Source organism: Primulina eburnea, chromosome 7, assembly GCF_022965805.1.
Source record: "Primulina eburnea isolate SZY01 chromosome 7, ASM2296580v1, whole genome shotgun sequence".
Classification (NCBI taxonomy): domain Eukaryota; kingdom Viridiplantae; phylum Streptophyta; class Magnoliopsida; order Lamiales; family Gesneriaceae; genus Primulina; species Primulina eburnea.
The window spans coordinates 5,696,213-5,715,784 of record NC_133107.1 but is presented as its reverse complement, the minus strand read 5'-3'; the positions used below and the strand labels follow the sequence as shown (position 1 = coordinate 5,715,784).

Here is a 19,572-nt window from a genome sequence, read left to right as displayed (position 1 = left end):
TAATTTATTTTTTACAATAATTAATTCATATTTGTATTAAATAAAGACAACCAATTATATTGAAAGGAAACATTGGAGAGCCTCTACCTATAAATATACGCGCCCTTGGAGTTGTACCGGCAACACTAAATTTCCTCTTGCCTTCGCAACAAGAATCGTCAATCTATCTTCTCATCTTCTTCGAATAGATTTAGATTTAGATTTAGATTAAGATTAAGATAAGAGCTTGTGGGTTTTCGTTTCTTTGATGTATTGAGACCAAGGGGTGAAACCCGGGGAAGAAAAGTTGTCGAAATCACGGCTTTATTACGAGTTATTCACCCTGTTATTCATGTCCGGGCTGTACGACGCAAGGGCTGTGTGATCGAAAGCAACCCTGCGACGCACGGTGGACGTGGAGCTTCGCCCTCCGAAGGTGGCAGCCCTTCTGACCTTCTGTTCCTCGCCGGTGGCGGTTGCCTTCTGTATTAGATCCCAGAATCCGTGAACGTATTACGTATTATTGATATAGCTATTGTGTTTACCCAAGCGGGAAGCTGTCTGCTTTTTAGGGAAAAATCAAGAATTTGCCTTCTTTTACCGAGAAAGGAGTATATTTATAATAAACAGATCTAAAGATGATGCTAAGGATTAAGAGGGTTCCTACTGTTGTCTCCAACTACCAAAAGGAAGAGATGGAGGATGGCGTCCGTCATGCCGGCGGCTGTGGCCGCAATTGCCTCAGAAGCTGCTGCCTTCCAGGTATGTGTTGATTGTATGCGTGTACAATGCTATTTTGTTTCTTATTATTCTAAAAAAATTATGTCTTTAAATTCATTGGGATCTTGTTTTGTTTAGGGGCGAAGCTGCCGTTGTATGCTTTTAAGAAGACGAACAAGGTGGACCCTGAAAAGGCTTTGTTCGGCTCTGAGAAGAAGAAAGAGCCTCCAGTTGAATTTTTGAACTCCCTTCTTCTTGGGGAGGTAAAAATCAATCTTACTGATTCACTGATTTGATTAACTATATACTTTCACCGTGATACTTTTTATATTGTCTCAATCTGATTATTCTTGGCTGTAGTGGGAGGAGCGTATGCAGAGAGGTCTCTTTCGCTATGATGTCACTGCTTGCGAAACTAAGGTTTGTCTTTTTCTTGGCTCTACCAAATCCACACTGGATACCCGATTGAGTCTTTAATTCTGGTATTAGCCAATCCCTTGTTACTTAGAATCTAACTTTTTTTTAAAATAATAATCATTCTTAGGTGATTCCTGGCGATTATGGATTCATTGCCCAGCTGAATGAGGGCAGGCACCTCAAGAAGAGGCCGACGGAGTTTCGTGTGGATAAGGTCTTGCAGCCCTTTGATGAGAACAAGTTCAACTTTACTAAGGTTGGCCAAGAAGAAGTGCTCTTCCAGTTCGAGGCCAGTGAGGATGATGAAGTCCAGTTCTTTCCATATGCACCGATCGATATTGATAACTCGCCTAGTGTTGTTGCCATTAATGTATGTATGCATTCATATATGTGCTAAATTTGGCGTTGGTTGGATTTCTTGGTTGCGGTTGTATAGTTAATCCTGGTGTTGGTTTAATTTACAGGTTAGCCCGATTGAATATGGCCATGTACTGCTTATCCCTCGAATTCTGGAATGCTTGCCACAGAGGATTGACCGGGAGAGCTTCTTGCTTGCTCTTTACATGGCTGTGGAAGCGGGGAACCCTTACTTCCGTGTGGGCTACAATAGCTTGGGTGCTTTTGCGACCATTAATCATCTCCATTTTCAGGCCTATTATTTGGCCACACCTTTTCCCATCGAAAGGGCTCCTTCCAAGAAGATTGTCACCACAAAGGATGCAGTGAAAATCTCAGATATCCTTGATTATCCGGTGCGAGGTCTTGTGTTCGAGGGTGGAAATAGTTTGGAAGATTTATCAAATGCTGTGTCAGACGCTTGCATTTGCTTGCAAGAGAACAACATTCCTCACAATGTACTTATCGCTGATTCTGGGAAGCGAATCTTCCTCTTTCCCCAGGTAAAGACTCATTCGGATTAGATATTTGGAAAACATGCTAGTAAATTTTTTCATATTTTAGTGCATCCAGGAATTTAATGTGGCTAACAGTTGTTTTTATTTGAACAAGCAGTGCTATGCTGAGAAACAGGCACTCGGAGAAGTGAGTTCTGAGCTACTCGACACTCAAGTGAATCCAGCAGTTTGGGAGATAAGTGGACATATGGTGCTGAAAAGAAAGAAAGATTATGATGAGGCGTCCAATGAAAATGCTTGGAGACTATTGGCTGAGGTCTCTCTCTCTGAAGAGAGAATCCAAGAAGTGAAGGAGCTTATGTTTGAAGCCATTTGCTGCTATCTTGACAAGGGCGATACCGCCATTCAGACCACCACCGATGAAGAGTCCCCCGATGCCCCACAAACTCATGATGGAGATACCCTTCTAGGCTCCCACCTTGCGTTGGTGCCTGTGTAGCAGCAGAATTCCATAGTTCGGAGCTCGACGAGAGTTCAGAACGGAAGTTTGTGCGTTTTCCATTTGTATTAGCCTGATCAATAACAGTTGTATTAGTGTGGATTTAGCATCTGTGGAGTGATGTGTTTATCCACTGGTGTGTGATCTCGTGATTTGTGTAATGCTTAATTCAACAATATTATCTGATTCAAGTACGACCCTTCGTTTTTTTGTCTGTGCATCACCCTCCGGTCTTTGATTTTACTGTAAACGTGAGAGGTTGTAGCATTAATAGTTTTTTGGGAGATGAATTTAAAATTTATGAATTTTGATTATAGTTTACAAGATCAAATCTTAAATTAATATCTTATTAATATAAAGGAGAATGAATTTCAGTTCATTCTAATAAACATGAAATATCAAATACTATATAACATATGGAAGAGATAAAATCAATCAATCCAAACGCAACTTAAGCAAATGAAAAAATCAATATAATTTTATTTTTAAAAACACTAAATTTTAATATTAATGTTATAATAATTAATTAAAGTCAAATAACTATGTTTTAATAATCATTTTAGTCATTTTTCTAAAAAATATATAATTAAATTTTTAATATCATTGTTAAATTTTTATTGAATGTTATGATATTTTTTTAACATATAATTATAAAAAAATAATAAAAATATTAGTCATTTAATTACATGATTTCGAAAATAATAACCAAAACTTATCATCGTGACACTATTACATTATTATATGATTCAACTAAAAACAAAATGAATAAAAATACCACGACTCAATACATGGTGTGCATTTTGTTTTGAGTTTTGAGTAGGTCTATTGTGAAACGATATCATGAATCTTTATCTGTGAGACAGGTCAATCCTACCGATATTCACAACAAAAAACAATACTCTTAGTATAAAAAGTAAAAAAATTTCATGAATGACTAAGATATATATCTCACAAAATACGAAATCTCATTCAAATTTTTGTCATTTGTTTTTATAATATAAATAAAATCTTATGTAATTATCCTCCTATTACCACGTCGTTTAGATCACCCTGCCATTGCTGCTAAACCCTAACCCAATTTTATTCGTCTCTCTTCGGTTCTGTTCGCTCCAATTGATTCCCAGGTTTTGTATTCGATAATCTGGAAACTCTTTGTCGTAATCTTAATTTTTCGTTATTAATTTTCTGATAATTTTTCCGCCGTAGGCACAAAGTCGAGCAACGCTGCGGCTGCGGCTGGGGCTGGAGAAGGAAAGATGAGTGCTTTCAACGCATTCAGAGCTAATGTCCCAGTTGCGTGGAGCCCTAATCTGTACGTAACATTGGTGAGGGGCATTCCGGGTACGAGGAGGCTCCACCGGCGCACTTTAGAAGCCTTGCGCCTCACCAAGTGTAACCGTACCGTCATGAGATGGAATACGCCTACTGTCCGGGGAATGCTACAACAGGTAATCTCGTTTGAACTGACTAGTAGGTCGATGAGTTTCTTGCACAGCGAGTGTGAGTTCAGTGGAAGTGGATGAATGCTGTATGAGTAAAAAGAATCAGTGAAAAGATTGTACTGAAAATTTTTGATATCTTGTGTTTTCATCTAAGGGGACGAGATTGATTGGAGATGCGAAAATTAAAATCTAAGTCCTTTCTTTGTCTCTGGTATTTATTTTGAATGTAGGTGAAAAGGTTGGTTGTGATTGAGACAGAGGAAATGTACAATGCTCGGAAGCAGAAGCGAGCTAATCATCAAGCTCTACGCCCGCCTTTGGTCGTGAATCATCTTCAGAATCAGATGCCAGTTACAAGTCCTTTAACTTAAACTGCTAAATTGCTTTTTAAGGATTAGCTATTTCATGTAGATTGTCGCACTTAATCTCATGTACTTTTGGAGACGTTCTCAGTTGTTTTTCTGAATAAATTGGTCTCGACCCGGTTTCAACTTCAGATGCTGAAGTATAATTTATTTGGGCTTCATCCTTTTTCATCTGATGTTCTAATCTATTGATAACTTTATTTTTGAATGGGGTTTTGTTTACTCAGCCGCGTTTTGGAGGAATTTTAATTTCTTTGTTGCTGATATAGTCACAGGGTACTCGAAAAGAAGTCCCAATGACATGTTAAATTACATATATATTCTTTATGGTGGGAACCAAGTCACAGCATTGTATTTTAGTGAAATAATATTTTCTTTGATGACGTTAAATGGGAGGGAAAGGAAAGATTAAAACTAATCCTCAATGTATTTTTTATGGCTGATTTGGATGCTGAATGGTATCCTTCAGGACGTGGGCTGAACTATGGACTATTCATGGTGACATGTAAAAGAGTTTTGCCATGTGATAGATCGGCTCAGTATTCACCATCTTTTTTCCTTAAATTAAGGAACTGTTATTTGGGTTCTCTCCTGTTTCTTCCTTCCAGAACAATATTGTAAGACACCGGAAGTCTTTTTGTTTTTCTGGATGATAAAATAAAAGATTCTCTATGTATGTGATTGTATGCAGAATGATGTCCATCTATTGCTGGTAAGCACTCTTGAAAGTTTGTCCTTCAACTGATGTTTAGAGATATGCCGACTTTGTCTTGGCCCGAAAATTTTAGTGTTCAAGAATCTGATACTTTATTCTTGGGATCAAATGGCTGTAATTTAACCTTGTTCGCATTTGTTTTGTGTGAATGGTTTGCATTCTGTTGATTCTGCGAGCAGCATTGTGAAGTATCTTGAGTTTGCTGGTTGCAAGAATATGGTTGATCCAATCTGGCATAATGTGTTGGTTTGCAGCTTATGCTATGAGATCATATATATTGTGAAGTATATATATAAATCTAAATTTGTTCCTACATCTCCCCACTACATGTGTTCTCACTGCACACGCATGGATACCCTTCGGGTATAGGCACTGACAAACTCAAACTCAGACGAGCCGAAAGGTAATCGAGCCTTCTTTCATAGCTTGATTACTATTTTGGATATCTTAGACTTAGAGAGTGCTTGCAACTTCTGACTCTGATAACACTCTAACATTGTTAAAGTTGGGCAGTAGTATTATGAATTCACATGCCAAACGAGAGATTATCGTGCAATGTAAATCAATAGTAAATTATCTTTCCCATTCCATTCCCAATAAGAAGCATGAGAGAACCAACATCACACAATATGGGCGATTGAATGTTAAAAATAAAACTTCATTTCAAAACATAAGGCCAAAAAAAACCTAGGAACGAGTAGAATTCTGAAGGAACCCAAGTCAGTTTGCGTACGATCGATAAGAACATCATCCGCGATCGATAAGAACATCATCCTCGATTATGCACGAGCGCCTCCCATCGGGTTCTTCATAAAATCTATCTCATCACCGTCTTCCATTTTCAACTGAAAAAAAAAGGACGAGAAACAAAATATGAAATTTATGAGATTATACAAAGTACTGACCACAAAAAATACAAAGTACTCCATTTGCTCAATGCACAATATCCTCAAACAAAAAAATACTCAAAAGTTCGTATGTGAGATAGAAGGATGGGAGACCTCATCAGGGGTGTGTTCTCCATGGATTCGATGACCATCAAATAGAAATGTAAAAAAGTTTGGATCCTCTAATTTTTTCTCACAATAAATGTTCATGAGTTTCTTGAGTTGAGTGTTTCTCTTAATCTTGAAGTAGATTTCATTTCCATCCTACAAACAGAAGCACAAATTACATATGGCTGAATCAAAATACAACCTCGTATACAAAAACAGGCATGAAAAGGTAAGCAGCAACTTTATAAGACACTATAAGGCAGCAACAGCATAAAACAAACAAATCACGACCATAAGGATCAACAATATTCAAAGTCATAAATTCCAGGAAAAAAAACAGTTGCAATAAATTTATTAACGCCTAAGTACCATTCAAATACATCGAGAAATTAACTTTTCAGGTCACTATGACAATTTTAACTCACTACCCAAACTATTGCTAGAGAAACAAAAAGGGACACCAATCGAAAGAAAACGAAGGGAAAAGGTTTTGAATGAAGGGAATTTCCAGAAATATCATTTGAATGAAGGTGTAAAAAAGTAAGAATTATCAGGAATCAAGCAAGCTTCCAGGCAAGAAAGAAAATCAACTACGCACAAAGAAATCTCAACTCTCAAGATAAAAAGACTGCAAACATGAAATACAATAGCAGACTAAGATTAAATTTTAATGTAGCAAACAAATATATATTCATGATGTAACAGACGTAGGATGCACATAACCAAATCTCACAAATTTACTACTCTTCAACATTTGATGTATATTAGAAACGTTGGCACAGAAACTAGTAAAACCTGGTCCTTGACTTTAAGATTTATATGAACCGATGAATCGCTGGGATTTTTTTCTTCTTCTTGACCGGGAGTCGACATTTCTTGCGCGCAGGGTGATAGATATCAGATTCTAACGAGGTCTCCGTTTCACTATTTATACATTTTTTTACTTGTATTGTATTTCTAAAGACTAGTCGTGGAAGACAAGGGGACAATTCGTTCGGGCTGTGTATTAACTCAGAAAATAATGACTTTCAAAGTTTTTGTGGAGTTTAAAAGTGCAGAGAGATTCAAAATAGATTTTTATAAATTTTATGGAAATTTAATGATATTCAAAAGAGATTTTTGTGGAATTTTAAAAGATAATGTGATATAAAACGCATAGGCCCAATTGGTATGGAGATATCACGTTTCTCAAATAATATATTAGTTTCTAATTTTTTTTTTTGAAGTGTAATTATTGGAACATTGAATATAATATTAAATATAATACCAAAGTTTGAATATTAACATATAATGTGGACCTAGGTCATGTGCTTTTTCTTATTTTTTAATGAAATAACATGACTTATATATAAATAATGTCAATCATTATCTTCTGATATAATTTTTTTTGGTCTATCATAAAACAGTAATTCTATTATCAACTCTACGTATTAAAACCTCATAACATTAAAGTCCAATAGCCAAATTTTTTGTCGATTACTTTAATTATGAGCTTAATTTAATATACAATCTACAACACGTAATTATTCACATATAACCTCGTATAAATAAAATTGGTCAAACACAAATATTTAGTATTGGATAATTCAAAATAAATATGTATATATAGATGTAGATAATATAAAATATACGAGAGACTCGATTATTTAATTATTCTTTGTGCTAGAATGAATTATTTGTCCCTCGATACGCTTTGATTTATTGGTTTAGATGGCAGATGAATATTTAGTTGAAAATTTTTTTTATCTGCATTTCAGTCTTGAGCCTTGTAACTTTTTCTTAACTGCATATAGCTGATTATAGGTAAAAATATTTTCATATTGATAGTAAAAGATATTTTATTTATCGTAAATAATTCATTATATGATTAGAACTATGTTATATTTACATGTATTCATAATTTAACTTAACTTGGAAAAGAATTGGGATTCTTATAACATTCCAACACAAAGTTCAAATCAAGAACTAAAAGAAGAAAAGGGCATCTCCATTCCCACTTCACAAAATTCAAAGCTCCATCAATTTCAATAATTCATGTTGAGTTAAGCTAGGAAATTCTAAATAACAACGATCCATGCATCACCAGCTCGATCGGTCAGTTTTCGAGTAATCAACGTGTTCAAATGGATTTGTTGAATTAAATTGAGTTCGACGATAGTTTTGAGAGAAAATTATATTTTTATCATGCAATGTAAATCAATAGTAAATTACCCTTCCCAATAAGAAGCATGAGAGAACCAACATCACACAATATGGGCGATTGAATGTCAAAAATAAAACTTCATTTCAAAACATTATAAGGCCAAACAAACCTAGGAACAAGTACAATTCTGAAGGAACCCAATTCAGTTTGCGTACGCGATCGATAAGAACATCATCCTCGATTATGCTCGAGCGCCTCCAATCTGGTGCTCCATAACATCAATCTCATCACCGTCTTCCATGTCCAACTGAAAAAAAAAAAAAGGACGAGAAAAGAAAATATGAAACTTATGAGATCATACAAAGTACTGACCACAAAAATTCAAAGTTCTCCAATTGCTCAATGATTAAGGTGTGTATGTTAGATAGAAGGATGGCAGACCTCATCAGGGGTTTGTTTTCCATGGATTCGACGACCTTCAAATAGAAATGTAATAGAGTTTAGATCCACTGATTGTTTCTCACAATAATATTGGGTCATGACTTTCTTGAGTTGAGTGTTTCTCTTAATCCTGGACACGATTTCATTTCCATCCTACAAACATGTTTACATATGGCTGAATCAAAACACAACCTCGTATACAAAAACAGGCATAGACAAGGTAATCAGCAACTTTACAAGACACCACAAGGCATCAACAGCATAAAACAAACAAATCACGACCAAAAGGATCAACAATATTCAAAGTCATAAATTCCAGGAAAAAGAAACAATTGCAATATATTTCTTAACGCCAAGTACCATCCAAATACATCGAGAAAATCAACTTTTCAGGTAATAGGACAATTTCAACTCACTACCCAAAACTATTGCTAGAGAAACAAAAGGGACACCAATCGAAAGAAAATGAAGAAAAAAGGCGTTCTGAATGTAAGTGCATTTCCAGAAATATCATTTGAATGAAGGTGTAACAAAAGTAAGAATTATCAGGAATCAAGCAAGCTTCCAAGCAAGAAAGAAAATTAACAACTACGCACAAAGAAATCTCAACTCTCAGGATAAAATTTTAATGTAGCAAAAAATATCTATTGATGTAACAGACGTAGGATGCACATAACCGTTCCGGCTGTGTATTTCAACTGAGAATATTAATGTGCTGTAAAGTTTTTGTGGAGTTTAAAAGTGAAAAGAGATTTTTTGTGCAAGTTTAAAAAATAATGTGATATTAAATTGTATATAAAGATTTAAATGAACTTATAATAATTATTTCTCTCAATCTCTTTTCTCTCCATATTCAAATCATATTTCTACACATCTTTCACTTTCCTCTTTCCATCACATTTCTATATATAAATTTTTCTTTTTCTCTTCAATTTTTTTTTTCATTTTTAGCTTATTTAGATAAAACTATTTTCTAAATTTCTGGTTAACTAACTTTTATAATTTTAAATCAAAAGCAGGACACAATGGGACCCGTATCAGACCCGTTATATAGTCTCCGACAGTAATTTGTTAAAACATATTGTGGAAAAACCTAAAAAGGTCGTGTGAAATATTGTAGTAAGTCTCGTCAGTTAGGTGATACTGATACAAATCTGTCTTAACATAGAACCTGTCGATGCGATCCTGTAAATGGAATCGTCATTCCATTGTACTCTGACTGAGTGACAGGTTGGCTATCTTCACTCCAATAGGCAAAATTTCGGCCAAGATATATAGCAGTGGCGTAGGATTTGCGCAGAGCGGACCAGATTGCCAAAGAGTTCTCAGTTTCGTTCAAGGTGCAAACTCCTTGCCGAATAGGTTGTGCACGGCTGTGAGCTTCATCCTCTTGGACAAAAATCCCCTCCCTCAGAATTGCCAAGGGACACTTCTCTCGCCGCGACGTCTACTGCCACTTTTTGAGTATGATGAGAAGACGGCCAGTCATTGATCTGTTGCTGCGAGGCCACATACTGGGCCATTGTCGCAGCCACAGCCTGGGCCGTTTTCTATTCCAATAACGTCTTCAGCACTTCGATCATGAGTGATGTGCAATCCATGATCCGAGGGTTGAACGGGTGTAACTCATTCTCGCAGTAAAGTCTCGGGTATGTGAATGTGTGTACATTTTTAATGACGATGTGACTAACCAAGAATGGCGCCAAGATCATGTAGCCTAATAAAATAGTTATCTGAATTATGAAAATTCAGAGGAAACGATGATGTTTGGATTCAGGTGTACTGCAGACGTCTTTCTTGCGAATCCTAAGATAAGGTAATGGATCGACACATGCGTCACAAACGAAACCTCAAAGGTGTCAAAGAATGCGTTGTTAAAACCCGTTGACGTTCAAGTCACCGCTACGCAAAACCAAGAATATGAGATTTTACCCTAACGGGCCCATATCTTGGGCTTAATAATTTACATTAAGGCCATAACAAACATATTTTAATTTAATGAATGTTTATTTTGAAATTTTATAACCCATCATTTTTTTTTTGTTTAATTTTTTGTTTAATATTTTTATGAATTTATATAACATAAAGTCTTGAATTTTTAAATTATTACATTTAATCACTTTTATTGGACAGTCATGTGCTGGGTACTACATACTTGGGTATTATTTTTGTAAACCCATAGGCCCAATTGGGATGGAGATATCATGTTTCTCAAGTAACATATTAATTTCTTATTCATTTTTTGAAGTGTAATTATGGAACATTAAATAAAATATTCAATTTAATTCTAAAGTTTAAATATTAAAATATAATGTGGACCTAGGTCTTGTTATTTTTCTTTTATTTTTTAATATTACAATATGACTCATATATAAATAATATCAATTATTATCTTCTGATATTTTTGTTTTTTTCCATCATAAAAATAGTAAAAGGCCTACTATAGTCAAAACTTTAGTCGATCACTTTGATTTTGGGAATTAACTTTATAGACAGTATACAACACATAATTATTCACATATAAACCTATATAAATAAAATTGGTCTAATATAAAATATACGAGAGACTCGATTATTTAATTATTCTTTGTGCTAAAATGAATTATTTGTCCCTCGAAAAACAAAAACAAAAAATACTGGACACGCTTTGATTTATTGGTATAGATGGCAGATGAAGATTTAGTTGAACAGATATTTATCTGCATTTCAGTCTTGAGACTTTTTACCTTTTCTTAACTGCATATAGCTGATTATAGGTAAAAACATTTTCATATTCATAGCAAAAGAAATCTTATTTTCATTAGACGTAATCATATCATTAAGCAGTACCGATATCTTTAATCATGGATTCGAAATACAACGTTTATTTCAAAAGATGATACATTAGTTGACTGCACATCTTTGTTTCACGGAATTTACCGTGTTCATTGTATGATTATAATTGTGTTAGTATTTACATGTATTCATAATTTAACTTAACTTGGAAAAGATTTGGGATTCTAATATTCCAACACAAAGTTCAAATCAAGAATTATTAGGATATGTTTAAGAAGAAATGGGTTTCTCTATTCCCACTTCACGAAATTCAAAGCTCCATCAATTTCAATAATTCATTTTGATTTTAAGTTAAGCTAGGAAACTCTACGTACGTGCTAAATATCAACGATCCATGCATCGGAAGCTCGATCGGTCAGTTTTCAAGTAATCGACGTGTTCAAATGGATTTGTTGAATTGAATTGAGGATCGAATGTTCGACTTTTCATGAAATTTGAGATCTCCTAACCTAAAACTTGGTCCCACTTCATGTATCCAACACGGAATAAATTGAGTTCGACAATAGTTTCGATAGAAAATTGTATTTTTGGTTATGTCAGTTTTTGTTTTACGATTTTGGTCTTCTATATTATCAAATTCAGTCTTAGGCAATATTTGCAAATACTTAAAAAGTAATTATGGACTTTTTCTTTACAAAGTTTTGTACATTTTTAAATAAAAAGTACATAATCATTTTTTTAAACATATGCAAACATTATAACCTTATTCTTGTATATTCTAATTTTTGGAAATTTTAGTTATTTTTCTTTGAAAATACTGATGTGACATTACACATATCAACGTTGCATTACTGTCACTTCATCTTCACACCAGAAAAAGGACTGAAATTGTCACACACAAAAAACAAAGATAACAGAGTAAGACTGAAATTTGACAATAACAACGAAACAAATATGTAAGATCGAAACTACAATTAATTTTATTCGAATGAATACTTTGGATCGGATTGATCCGATTAATAACTAAATCGATCAACCATTCCAATAATTAGATTCAACAACGAACATCATTACTATTATTATTATTATTATTATTATTATTATTATTATTATTATTATTATTTAATTATCAATTATCTCAGGAAAATGAAATCGGATTAAATATAAACAATTGTTTACAAGATATTGTTAAGATTAGAACTTGGACAATCCTCCCTCTTTGAGCTAGCTTTTGGTGTTGAGTTAGGTCCAAGTTCCAATCTAACATTGTATCAGAGCTCGGGTTCCACCGATATGCGTTGGACTGTCCATAGTTGGGTCACCTGTTCTACCCATAATTGAGTCATTTGTAAACTTCACGCTCTAAATGTTCATTCATGGGTATGAAGGGGGGTGTGTTAGTTGTCCCACATCGGTTGGATAAAATACCTGGGAGTTGTATATATGGATTTGGACAGTCCTCCCCCTTGAGCTAGCTTGAGTTAGGTCCAAGTTCCGATATTAACAGATTTTCAAACATAAATTCTAATTTTTTTCAAAAACTTTTGGACTACGCCGAGTTAAAATTCTTTGTGTTGCATGGGATTCAAAACCTAAAAGTCAATGAGACTTTTAACTTTTCATTTCAGGTCTCTACAAAGACAATTAATGGGTTTGGTTTCAATTCCTACACAAAAAAAAAAAAATCGGATTATATCACACGATATACATGTCGTGTATGTTTCGTTCCATCAATTCCACGAAATTGACGTATCTAATATCTCAAATAAAAAGCAGTAGTGATTTATTCAATTTAAATTTACAATGAACCAAATCAAAAAATCAATATCCCAAAAATATGTTTACCATGGTAAAAAAAAAAAAAAAGTGTCCACGTGATATAAAAACGATTTATCCATTTAATTTCATGTTTACGGCATGTTTTTAAAATTATTGGGATATTCCTAAAAAAATTATATTACGATCACAAATTTCTGGAATATTTTTGTACGACAATCTCTACTTATTTATCTACGTACATCCATAAAAGTGTGACGAATTAATAATAATAATAATAATAATAGTAATAATAATAATAATAATGGATAACAAAATTAAGCATAGAATCAAATGAAAAATCCATTTTAATAAATAATTGGGTTTATTAAGTAAAATTCATATATCTTTGCTTGACTTGTGAGCCAAGGCAACAAATAATAACAAATATCTTTAATCAGGATCATGATTAAATGTCATGATTCGTATATATAATTTTTGGCACAAAGTTAACTTTACTTCAACGTAAGGAAATTATATTTTTAGATGGTTTGAAAAAGTTTCTCGTCAAAACTCGGATCACAAAGGCTCGAGCACTGTCTATCGTATTTGGATGGCCAAGAACAAAAAAAAATGAATGCACGTTTTCGTTTTAATTTATAAAAATAACTGTTTGGAAAAAAAAACAGCTCAAACACTACGTTTCAATTGTTCTAAATATTAATATTCTCGTTTCAATTTTTCAAGAATGAGATCGTATCAGATATTCATATCACAAAATTGACTTATCAGACGGTCTGAGTTTTTATCATTAATATAACAAACTCTGAAAGAGAGAGAACATCATCTTCGTCTTCCCTCTCAAGGAATTGTACTACAAATTAATGTACGATTTTCAATATTTCGATGAGAAAAATTTGTATACTTGAAAAAAGAAATTGTGCCTACATGTAATTTATTCGTTGAAATAATTCATGTCGACGGCATGAAATTAGATCATTTAAAGAGCCGACAAAATTAGGAGGTTAGTTTCTTTTGTGACCCCATCTGTTTTTTTTTAAAAATATATTATTATTATTATTATTATTATTATTATTATTATTATTATTATTATTATTATTATTATTATTATTATTATTATTATTATTATTATTATTATTCGGCTTTTATTGCTCACATTTATTCGATTAATCCATTTCCCAACTGTGCAAGCTAGGTACCCAATGATTTTTGGTGTGAAATATCTTCATTTTCAACTAGCGTCGCAAAATTGATTACTCCCGAGTTCGATATTCTTCTACTTTTGACTTTCTTGTTTTTATTTTACGTGCCCAACCCACTTGAAATACCTGTCAAATTTAATATATAAAAACAGTACATATAATCTCATGAGTTTATTTTGTAAAACATATTTTCGTTCCAATCCGACCTATAATTACATATCAAAAATATTATTTTTTCACTGCAAATATAGATCAGCTCGAGTGCTCGACCTATCTCCTGAAAAATGCATTTCATTTTATTTTCTACGAGAGCTTGGCTACATTCTCATTTTCTTTTTCTCCTAAATATATATTTTCTTTCTTCTTCTACATCTCCATTTATATAATCCTAACTGTATATTTATACTTTTTAATTTATAATTTATATTTATTATATTAAATTATATCTTATGATTTTAAAGCTTATTTCACGCGAGATTAAATATATATATATGATGTGAAACGCATCTTTATGAAATGCATTTAATTACAAACTTCTAATATAATCTACAAAATTATCCATCATACAATCATATTCTTCACACACACACACACAGATATATATATATATATATATATATATATATATATATATATATATAGCGTATCATTAAGGATTTGCGGGCATTTCCCTACTAATCCATTGGAGGGACGATCTTGTGAGATAAATGCATGAGTGGGCCTCATATGAGACCGTATCACGGATCAAAATCTGTGAGACGGATCATTCTCAACCTATATTCACAATAAAAAACAATACTTTTAGCATAAAAAATAATACTTTTTCATGGATAACCCAAATAAGAGACATGTCTCACAAATACTACCCGTGAGACCGTCTCACACAAGTTTTTGCCTAAATGCAGATACGATCATAATCTATTCGCATTATATTTTTCGTGTACTTGATTGACATGTTCCAGCCCGGTGAATTAACATTGAATTAATTTTATTTTGCAACATCAGATTGAAAATAATAATCATTCGTTTTGTCCAACATAATCAATCCTATCCGTTGGAAATTAGTATATGATAATTGCATCACAACCAAACTATTTAGTGTGTTTTTCCTGTCATTATCATTTATCACCCATTTGCCATTTACCTAGTGAATTAGCTAACTTTGCAATATATAAACCGCTCAAGTAAACATTCTCCAGTGGATAAAAAATAAAAATATTTGTTTTTTTAAAATGTAAATTATTTTTTTATAATATTTTAAGAGATTAGGGATGATATATCATATCGAACCGTATCGAAAATATATATTATATATCGTACTGAAAATTATGATATTAAATATATTTATATCGATATCCTACCGAAAATACCAAAATTTTCTGCTTGTATAAGTAGCATACATAAGTGTAACTTTTTACCGTGAACATATGTGAATATTTTTCGACTGAAAATGAACGATAATCCCGATATATGTATCCATCGCAAACTTGTAATGTAGCAATTTTATTAACATTAATCCTTAACATAAAAAAAGTACAATAAATAAAGAGTAGGTCTCTTGCGAGACGGTCTCACGAATCTTTATTTGTGAGACGGATCAACCCTACCGATATTCACAATAAAAAGTGATACTCTTAGCATTAAACATAATATTTTTTCATGGATGACCCAAATAAGATATATGTCTCACAAAATACACCCGTGAGACCGTCTCACACAAGTTTTTGCTATAAAATTTTAAAAAAAAGGAATGTTTAAAACGTAAAAGTGAGTTTCATGTGAGACGGTCTCACGGATTAATATGTGAGACGGGTCAACTCTACCATTATTCACAATAAAAAGTAATACTCTTAGCATAAAAAGTAATATTTTTTTATGGATGACCCAAATAATGAATCTGTATCACAAATGCGACCCGTGAGACCGTCTCACACAAGTTTTTGCCAAAACCGTAATTAAGCCAACAATAGTTGTAATTTTTCCTTAATGATGGTGCCCCAAATGATTTATTTTTTCCCATTTATTGGAGTGAGATGGTTGAACCCGTAATTCAATTATTTTTAAGATAATAAATTTTATCTTACCTTAAAAACAAACTAATAGATTGATTATTGAACTAATAAATCTTTTCGAATATCATCAGATCCGCAGATTTTTCAAAAGTCGATTATTTTTATTTGTTATTCAACATGCTAAAATAACATTATCATTTCATTTTTAATTAAAGTAAAGATAAACGGATGAAATCTAAACTAAAAGTTTAACCTAAAACTATACATTTTCATTTACTTTTTATTCTCTTCTCCGAATTATAATTACCGCCGTAGTCATTTTTCATCATTATTTAACTATTTATCCATTATTTTTAAAAAATATGTAATACTTATCTTTTATCGTTTTGTCAAAAGTTAAGCTGATATTAACTATGTAACTCAAACATTTTAAACAACAGCTCTAGCATTATGTTTCGATTGTTATCTAAAACGAGTATTTCTTGTAGATAAAAACTTGTGTAAGACGGTTTCACATGTCGTATTTTATGAGACATATATTTTATTTGGGTTATCCATGAAAAAATATTACTTTTTATGCTAAAATTATTATTTTTTATTGTGAATATCGGTATGATTGACCCGTCTCACAGATAAAGACTCGTGAGACTTTCTAATGACATATAATTGCATTGTTTAGCATTCTTGTGAATCGAACGGTGTCAACTATAATACTAATCGAAGGACTAAACGCTTTGAAGTTTTATCACGTAATTCTCTCATGCCACGTTTCGAGTTGTTCCCATTCAATTTCACACGAACAGCAATAAATGTTAATTTCCCTAAAATAACAAGGAAATAAAAAAAGTATTATTCCTGTGAGAGAGATTTTCCCCCCCACAAAGTAAACCAAACAAGAAAGAGTAATCACGTCAAAGCCCACTCATCCATTTCCCCACGAACTCCACTACCCGCTCTATATAAATCTTCTCCATTTCTACAAATTCTCGCCACCCTCCACTCTCCTCAAAATCCAGAGCATGGAATCCTCAAATTACTTCTCCAATTCTCTCTTTTCATTGTTTTTCGTACTCCCATTTCTCCGATATGCCCTCTGCGACTCCGGTACCGTAGGGATCAACTACGGCCGCATCGCCGACAACCTCCCGTCGCCGCCCCAAGTGGTGCAACTTCTCCGAGGACAAGGCATCACCAAAGTTAAGCTCTATGACACAGATTCCACCGTCCTCTCCGCACTCTCGGGTTCCGGCATCTCTGTGATTGTCGCGCTTCCCAACGAGCAGCTCGCCTCCGCTGCAGCCGGTCAATCTTTTACCGACTCGTGGATCCAATCAAATATCCTCGCCTACCATCCTAATACTCAGATCGAGGCCATTGCTGTTGGCAATGAGGTTTTCGTGGATCCACAAAATACGACCGTTTTCCTCGTGCCAGCCATGAAAAACGTGTATGCTTCACTCGCTAAATTTGGTGTGGCTTCGTCCATCAAAGTTTCTTCTCCAATCGCCCTCAGTGCGCTCCAGACGTCCTACCCTTCATCATCTGGTTCTTTCAAATCAGACCTCGTCGAGCCGGTCATCAAACCCATGTTGAATTTCCTTAAACAAACGGGTTCTTATTTAATGGTGAACGCCTACCCGTTTTTCGCGTACACGGCGAATACAGACACCATTTCTTTAGATTACGCCTTGTTCCGCAACAACCCCGGCGTTGTAGACCAGAAAAATGGGCTCGTTTACAAAAGCTTGTTCGATGCCCAGCTCGACGCCGTTTACGCGGCGATGAGTGCTATAGGATTCAACGACATCAAAATGGTGGTTTCTGAAACAGGGTGGCCATCGAAAGGCGACGAAAATGAAATCGGTGCAAGTGAACCAAACGCAGCTGCTTACAACGGGAACCTGGTGCGCAGAGTGCTCAGTGGCGGCGGGACCCCCCTTCGGCCCAACGAGCCAATCGACGTCTACTTATTCGCCCTCTTCAACGAAAACCAGAAGAACGGGCCCACCTCCGAAAGAAACTACGGGCTCTTTTACCCGAACGAGCAAAAAGTGTACGATATCCCTCTCACGACCGAGGGCCTCAGCATGAACAACGAAAGTAAAAGCCAGGTGGTGGCGAAGCCTCCGAGCAGCGGTGGAGACACAGGGGACTTCTCCACCAGTACAGTCGGTCAGACGTGGTGCGTGGCTAACGAACAGGCGGGGGAGAAGAAATTGCAGGCGGCGTTGGATTATGCTTGTGGCGAAGGAGGCGCAGATTGCCGGCCGATTCAGCCAGGCGCAGCGTGTTACAACCCGAAGAACCTTGTGGCACACGCCTCGTATGCATTCAACAGCTTCTACCAGAGAAATGGTCGGGGCAGTTGGACCTGCGATTTCGCCGGCGCCGCCTACGTCGTTACTCAGTCTCCAAGTAAGTCTCTGCTGTCCAAACATTTGTCATTTTTCCATATTAATCTCTTCCAACATATACATTTTTCCAACAATGTTTATTTTCATACTTTTACCTATATATGTTGATAAATTTTCTTCTTTTTACCTTCTCACCTGTTCAAATTTTTTTCTGTAAAACGAAATTGATTCAACTCCGAGATAAAATCTAAAATGATAGACGCTAAACGGACCTTTTGATTCTCATAAATCCTTTTTATTTGAAAATTTTATTTCAAAAACAAAAATGTTAACTTAGCTTGAAATGTAAAAATTTTAATTTCTTGAAAAAAGCATATCAAAATTATACCAACATTAACCTAACGCAAAAAACAAATGTTCTTTTGCAGAATTTGGTAGCTGCAAGTTCCCTACTGCTGGGTGATCGAGATTGTTGGGAATTAGCTCCCCTTTTTTGCTTGTCTCATTTAATTTTTTAGCATTATTATATGTAGAAACATAGAAAGGGATTAGATATGGTTGGTTTTGTCTACTTTGACTTTTATATATCTATCTATACAATTATCCACCTACTTTCTTCGCTTAATTTCATGTACAAATATATATGTTACATTTTCATATATCATATTATGTTTGCTAGTTGTTTATCAACTTTTGGTGATGTATGTATATTTATAATTATAATTCATGTCATATAATTTTGCGAAAATGAAGAATTATTTTAAGGAAAGTGGTAATTGGATGTTAGATCATTCGAAACCATAAAACAATAACAACAAATGTATATGGCAAAAATTTGTATGAGACGATCTCACATGTCATATTTTGTGAAACATATCTCTTA

General features: G+C 34.2%; 3 protein-coding genes and 2 long non-coding RNA genes across 5 annotated transcripts; 3 read left to right on the top strand and 2 right to left on the bottom strand.

Annotated features, from left to right (window-relative positions):
* The first annotated feature begins 190 nt into the window (after positions 1 to 190).
* Positions 191 to 2,680, top strand: LOC140836927 (GDP-L-galactose phosphorylase 2-like). Its single transcript, XM_073202800.1, has 6 exons — positions 191 to 741; positions 838 to 962; positions 1,060 to 1,119; positions 1,244 to 1,486; positions 1,581 to 2,015; positions 2,128 to 2,680. Exons 1-6 carry the CDS (start codon positions 618 to 620, stop codon positions 2,467 to 2,469), a joined length of 1,329 nt encoding a protein of 442 aa, XP_073058901.1. The 5' UTR covers positions 191 to 617; the 3' UTR covers positions 2,470 to 2,680.
* Positions 2,681 to 3,479: 799 nt separating this feature from the next.
* Positions 3,480 to 4,407, top strand: LOC140836925 (uncharacterized). The gene is made up of 3 exons (XR_012119185.1): positions 3,480 to 3,593; positions 3,676 to 3,917; positions 4,142 to 4,407. It is a non-coding gene; the product is annotated as an uncharacterized lncRNA (long non-coding RNA).
* Positions 4,408 to 5,502: 1,095 nt separating this feature from the next.
* Positions 5,503 to 8,707, bottom strand: LOC140836926 (uncharacterized). The gene is made up of 3 exons (XR_012119186.1): positions 8,571 to 8,707; positions 8,299 to 8,436; positions 5,503 to 5,678 (listed from the first exon to the last, which is right to left on the bottom strand). It is a non-coding gene; the product is annotated as an uncharacterized lncRNA (long non-coding RNA).
* On the bottom strand, positions 5,726 to 6,922 carry LOC140836923 (small ubiquitin-related modifier 1-like). Its single transcript, XM_073202799.1, has 3 exons — positions 6,782 to 6,922; positions 5,993 to 6,142; positions 5,726 to 5,836 (listed from the first exon to the last, which is right to left on the bottom strand). Exons 1-3 carry the CDS (start codon positions 6,857 to 6,859, stop codon positions 5,771 to 5,773), a joined length of 294 nt encoding a protein of 97 aa, XP_073058900.1. The 5' UTR covers positions 6,860 to 6,922; the 3' UTR covers positions 5,726 to 5,770.
* An 8,526-nt stretch (positions 8,708 to 17,233) lies between the features above and the next one.
* On the top strand, positions 17,234 to 19,314 carry LOC140836922 (glucan endo-1,3-beta-glucosidase 12-like). Its single transcript, XM_073202798.1, has 2 exons — positions 17,234 to 18,750; positions 19,118 to 19,314. Exons 1-2 carry the CDS (start codon positions 17,355 to 17,357, stop codon positions 19,150 to 19,152), a joined length of 1,431 nt encoding a protein of 476 aa, XP_073058899.1. The 5' UTR covers positions 17,234 to 17,354; the 3' UTR covers positions 19,153 to 19,314.
* The last annotated feature ends 258 nt before the right edge of the window (positions 19,315 to 19,572 follow it).

Excerpts from the sequence above, each read along its gene's own strand:
- LOC140836927 (XM_073202800.1), top strand. The coding sequence starts at position 618 with ATGATGCTAAGGATTAAGAGGGTTCCTACTGTTGTCTCCAACTACCAA. Across the intron at positions 742-837 it reads CAGAAGCTGCTGCCTTCCAG|GGGCGAAGCTGCCGTTGTAT; the intron begins GTATGTGTTGAT and ends TGTTTTGTTTAG. Across the intron at positions 1,487-1,580 it reads CTAGTGTTGTTGCCATTAAT|GTTAGCCCGATTGAATATGG; the intron begins GTATGTATGCAT and ends TTTAATTTACAG.
- LOC140836923 (XM_073202799.1), bottom strand. The coding sequence starts at position 6,859 with ATGTCGACTCCCGGTCAAGAAGAAGAAAAAAATCCCAGCGATTCATCG. Across the intron at positions 6,143-6,781 it reads ATCTTAAAGTCAAGGACCAG|GATGGAAATGAAATCTACTT; the intron begins GTTTTACTAGTT and ends TTCTGTTTGTAG. Across the intron at positions 5,837-5,992 it reads GAGAACACACCCCTGATGAG|TTGAAAATGGAAGACGGTGA; the intron begins GTCTCCCATCCT and ends TTTTTTTTTCAG.
- LOC140836922 (XM_073202798.1), top strand. The coding sequence starts at position 17,355 with ATGGAATCCTCAAATTACTTCTCCAATTCTCTCTTTTCATTGTTTTTC. Across the intron at positions 18,751-19,117 it reads CGTCGTTACTCAGTCTCCAA|AATTTGGTAGCTGCAAGTTC; the intron begins GTAAGTCTCTGC and ends GTTCTTTTGCAG.